This window comes from Apaloderma vittatum, unplaced genomic scaffold (genome assembly GCF_000703405.1).
Source record: "Apaloderma vittatum isolate BGI_N311 unplaced genomic scaffold, ASM70340v1 scaffold4766, whole genome shotgun sequence".
Lineage (NCBI taxonomy): Eukaryota > Metazoa > Chordata > Aves > Trogoniformes > Trogonidae > Apaloderma > Apaloderma vittatum.
Genome location: NW_009723231.1, coordinates 1 through 5,587, shown reverse-complemented (window position 1 = coordinate 5,587; position 5,587 = coordinate 1). Strand labels below are relative to the sequence as shown.

The following is a 5,587-nucleotide window of genomic DNA, read 5'->3' as shown; positions in this document are numbered from 1 at the left end:
CACGTGGACAGCACGGGTGAACGTAATCCCCAGGCTATATAGTACAGACAAAGGTTGTTTAGTGTAAAACACATTGCTCCCAGCTTATGAAAGCACTCTAAGGATACACATAACACCAGAGCTCACTGATGCTCCCACTGAGTTCAATGGACAACCCCACACTCAGAAACATAACCGGTCCTTTAAAGACCCTCTTGGTTTGGGAGCCTGTCAACCTGTCTCTTGCAAAACTACAATATGGTAAAACCGTGATTTCTTTCTCCCAGCTCCCTTCTCCCTTTTCAACAGTTGAGAGAGTAGCGACAATCTCTGTAAGTACCGCTGAGGGCTGCAGACTGTCATCCTCTGTAAATATGAAGCACGAATACCTGGTGGGAGAGACGCAGCACATACCTGATCCTTTGCTGGTACCAGCAGCTCTTCGATCATCATGCTGTCCCGGGCATAAGAACTTCTGTTCAGCGTGTAGGACCTATCCGAACTGAAGGAGCGGAGGCTGTTGTATTTACCATTTATCATAGAAAGGGCAGATGACAATGAGATGAACAAAAAATAAAAGCAAAAAAATTAATACATGCAACTTCCAGGGATAGCATAAGATGGCTGAATATACATAATCTGTGAAATAAATACAACGGAAAAAATTGAATAATAAGTATTTCACTATAGTTAATAGCCTCTTCTCTACAATATACATATGCGAAATCACAACAGATATTTAGTGCTCTGGCAGCAATGCCACAGCTGTAGAACAGATCCAGAAAAGTGTATTTGAGTATTTAGATGTACTTTGATAAATGTCTTCACGCCCTAATCCCGAAAGGAGACCCATGAGGGCAGGTCCCAGGGGAGCTGCGGGTAGGTTACAGTGCCTGCCCATATGGCTCAGATTGCTGAAGCAGGTTTACCTAAGAGCAAGTTTTGTGTGTTGTCATTCTCTTTGTGGCTGAACCACTTTTGACTTTGTTGTAAACACCCTAGTTATTCATTTAGTCAGAAAAAAAGATAATAATTTTTAAATTAAAAAGACAGAAAAGATATTTGCTTACTGATGATTAAATACAGATTCTAATGCTTTGGGAATTATTTTGTGCACATTAGACTATTTAGAAATAACTATGAATGTGTTGCAACTAAATCAAGGTAGGAGTGTGTTACACTTAACCCTGGAAGATACATCATGGTATGTACTAAAAACATGCTGCAGGCCTCAACATGCTTGCTACGTGACAAAAAAAGAAAAAAGTAGTAAAAAATGTGAATTAATAAAAAGCAACATCCAACAACATATTACACTTTAGAACTAGCAACACTTTTCAGACTTAAAACTCTACAACTTGTTTCATGCATTTTGCAGTTGCTAATCAAACTGTTCTAGACCCTTAGCACACGTTGGTCCCTGTGCTGGAAGCAGAACTGGGATCTTAACTACACACTGTAGGAAAAAGTTAAGTAGACTTTTGCATGATAAAGGGCATAAAGACATAAAGTTATATTTGTTAAAACAGAGGGATATCCTCTAAGGTTAAGCCCACTCCCCTATCCCACCCAAAAATAAAAGCATGTCACTTTTCAATGCTGAGTAAAATGAAGATGAGCAATGGCAGCAGCAGAAAGATGAAACACGATGCCATGCCTTCTTACCTGACTTTTGGACTAAAGCAATTTACAGTGGAAAAGAAACAGGAGAAATAGAAAGCAAAGAATCAGACAGGAAAAGCAAGATGTTATGGCTGGATGGCTTATATATTTAATGTGTTTATTTTTTAATGTTACACTCAGAATCAGTAGTAAGATACATTCACTGAATACTTTTTGCTAAGTAAAATACTTCAACAGGAAAAAAACCCACTGTATTTGTCTCCTCTGAGCATAACATGTGTAATGTAAAAAATGAGTTACGCAGCAACAAATAGTAATGGCACTGCTAAAATCAGAAGCATGGCAACATTAGATTTCTCTCAAAGAAAAGATAACACAAGGTTGAACCCTCAGATCTACCTAACGGATCCTGACTGTGAAATTCTGCTCTCCCACCTGCACAGTGAGAATTTAGACGTTTGAAGGGAGAGTACTACGAGTAAAAGGTGTCTGTAAATCAGTGCCCAGCTCTGCACACAAAGCGCACTCCTCCTCCACCATCACTGCGGCGCTTCAGGACTGACCACATCTGATGGTGCTGTACCATGACCTTGCTCATGCCAACCTCTGTCTAAAAGCAGCACGTCTGCTTTGCCAGGTAAGTTTACAAAGAAGGAAGATTCTCCCTTCGGATCAGTTTTGCTGATTTTCTAGCTAATGGACTATTTAAAAGCAGTTCAGCATTCCTCATGAATGTATTATCATATAAATAGTCATTAACTTACCTAAAAATTTTAAATGAAGCAAAACATGGCTGGGCACTACTAAAAAGCACTGTACTTTTTTTTTTTTTTTTACGCATTCAGAATAACCCGACTTTAGTTTGTCAGCTCGTGCTTTTTGGTAAGGAAAATATGGCTGGGCACTACTAAATTTGCACTGTATGCTTGCATTTCTAATGTGACCATAATAAACAAGACTGAAGGGTAAGACATCTAAAGCTTTACCTTATGGGAGTTGCCATTTGCTGTTAGACAATGAACTCACTTTTTAAAGCAGATCTTTAAACTACAGCATAGGAAAAAGTCCTCGGGGCTCCAGCTTATGAGGTTTAATTATTAGCTTCAGCACAATTCAACTGTCAGTAAATACAGTGCAAATTCACAACTAGAGAAGTAATCTCTGCTCACACAGCTTCAATTGTTTTGAGCAACGCACATCACAGGCTTTAGCAAGATTCAAAAATGAAATCTAAAGCATTGATCTAGAAAGACCCGGGTTGAAATCAGCATTAGTCAGTTTATAATGTTTTATCAGGTTCACAGAAACTGTGGCCTGTTTACTGTAATACACAATCCACTCCCTGTCAAATGAAACCCTGCAACAAATATAGGATATAACTGCTTTTTTATTTTGGGGAGCATTTTTCTTTAATACTGGCTACCTCGTATGGATTACTCACTAGCACCTTTAAAGAAATAAAAGCACCAAAATAGCAAAATGATTGTAATTCAGTTTTTCTGGCACTTATATTGTTCAGCTAAATTAGCCCATTAAGGAACATGCTACTGTGAGTATCAATCTGACCAGGAGTAATGAAAAGAAACCCAGTTTTGTTGACTGTTCTAGATCAGCTTCCACGACACTCACAAACTGCTGGTGAAGTGGTACCTTGGAGATGTTCGGAGCATGAGCAAATACCAGAAAAAGTGAATAGCCAGTTTTCTGTATCATTGCCATAAGAAGCCAACATGAATAAAGAATATGAAATAAAACTGTAATGAGCATATGCTTTAAAGGCACAGTATTATCATAACACGGAAGTACACCCCCTCTACTTCGTTTCAAAATAGACTCCAGCTTTGTGTGAAAGAGCGCGCTCGGTTTGTAAAAACTTTTAACTGTGGCGACACGCAAACACAAGAAACAGCAAATACAATACCTGGCAGAGCGGGCTCCCAGGCTAAAGCCCATGTATCCTTCAGCAGGCAAAGAATCATCTCCCAACTCTTTCAGATCCTGGGGTCCGAGGTATTTGTCCGTATCGCCTGTCATTGCATCCTCACCTGTCAGTACAAAAGCCAGGCTGAAATCAGGAGCTGCATGTATTGTAAATGTTTGTGTGCTTAGTAAGTCATAACGCCCTTCTCTGCACACCAACAAGGAATCAATCCCATCACCCTCACTTTCCCTAAGGCTCTTTCCATGCAGCACGTCGATTATGCACCCTCTGAACAGGCCTGAGAAAATAATTTTATTGGGAGCAAACGTAAGAAGCAAAACTCCACCTTGACGTAAAGCCAATAAAGTTATACGAGGGATGACTTTTGCCCAGTCGTTCAAGCAAGCTCAAGCGTTCTTCTGCACTTTGCACCATTACGCTCACTTCTGCTTTCCTTACCAAAAAGCCCGAGCTGACAAACTAAAGTCGGGTTATTCTGAATGCGTAAAAAAAAAAAAAGTTTTAAAAATTTACTCAGCTGTGAGAGACGGCCTCTTTGCCCACCAGTACCATGCAGCAAGCTTGAATGGACGCTGAGTAAAACAGGCCGGCCTTCGTATTTCTGAATAACTTGCGCAAGCTTGAACGTAAGAGGATGTTTGGGTTTTTTAGCTTTTTTTTTTTTTTTTCCCCAACTGCTTCATACTTTCAGGTTGATTTTCTGAAGGTAAGCACTTCCTGAAGCCTCCTGCCTGCCCCGGCAGCTGGGGCGGGAGCAGAACAAAGCCCAGCGCGGAGCCAGCGCTGCCCGCCCAGCCCGGCGCCCAAACCCACCGCCGCCAACGCCGTAAGCCCGCGGGAAACGCCCGGTAGAGAAGCAGGTGACTGGCTTTTTTAGGAGGAAGGGGGGAAAAAAGAAAAGAAAGAAAAGAAAAGGAAGGAAAGTTAAATATTTGGGGAGGAGGGCAGATGCCGCAAAGGGTTAACGGAGCAGCTCCCTCTCGCTGGGAGCATTTGCATACCATTACATCATGCAAACCTACATTCCTGCGTTGACAGAGCAAGTCCAAAATATGCCTTTTGCGGTTGTAGGAGGTTTGGGGTTTTCCCCCCACACCCCGTTCCCTCAACAAGACGGAGCAGAATGAGCTCCCTGTAAGCTCGTAACTTGCCGACGTTCGCGCTCTCCTTTGTTGCGAACGCCTTTTAAGTGTGTAAAAGTTGCACAACCGAGTAGTTTAACAGCGTGTAAAGTTGAAGGTGACTCCGCAACCCCAGCTCCACGTTTCCCACTTTCATTCAAGAAGTTTAGACTAGTTTCCATTCACTTCACTCAGGAAACCACAGGCGACTCTCGTATTAAACTAACAATCAATTCTAAAAATATCCCTTCAGCTACTGCTTTGCAAACGGCAAACAAACAGACCAACTTTCTCCTCCAGCCCAGCAACAACCAGTATTTTAAGTAACAGTTTAAAAGCCAAAATGTTCATAAGACATCAGAAAGCATTCAAAAAACCAGAAACAGAAACATTACATATTAAGTTAAACTTTAAAAGGTCTTACTGTTTTGGAAAGCCATTTTCACCAGTCTGGTCTATAAGATTTTTTTTTCCTGGTGTTTCCAAGAATTCTTATTAGTCCTATTAGTCCTTAAGCAGTGATTTAGAGTTAATCTCCAAACCAGCACAAGCAAACTAATCCCTGTGGGTCATATTCGCTTTCCACACAACAACTGAGATCTTCTTAACATCTTGATCTCTTCGGATGTATTTTAGGACATGTGCAGCTTTGTCCTCTCAACTCAGATCAAAGTTCTTTGCAAATATGGAACAAAATTAAAAAATAAGGACTACATTTAAAAAAATAAATAAAAAGTCCCCTTTTAATCACTCTGCAGACATCCCTTTAAAGCTTCTGCTGATTGGATTACAGCCTCCCTTGGCAAGCCTCTTGAATGGTGACATAAATGCAGGCACTCCAGTTATTTGTATGTAAATAGGGGTGCTGCGAGGGTGTAGTTTTTCTGTAACTTGATACCGGGGCCGAGCCGGGAGCGCGGGG

General features: G+C 41.1%; 1 protein-coding gene across 1 annotated transcript in view; it reads right to left on the bottom strand.

Annotated features, from left to right (window-relative positions):
- The window catches only part of ANK3 (ankyrin 3, node of Ranvier (ankyrin G)), a gene marked incomplete at both ends in the record, with an annotated part of 52,763 nt that extends 49,116 nt beyond the window's left edge, over window positions 1-3,647 (bottom strand). The window contains 2 exons of the mRNA XM_009872021.1: window positions 394-496; window positions 3,524-3,647. Coding sequence (XP_009870323.1) covers window positions 394-496; window positions 3,524-3,647 — 227 coding nt within the window. The remainder of the gene's footprint in view (window positions 1-393; window positions 497-3,523) is intronic.
- Window positions 3,648-5,587: the final 1,940 nt, after the last annotated feature.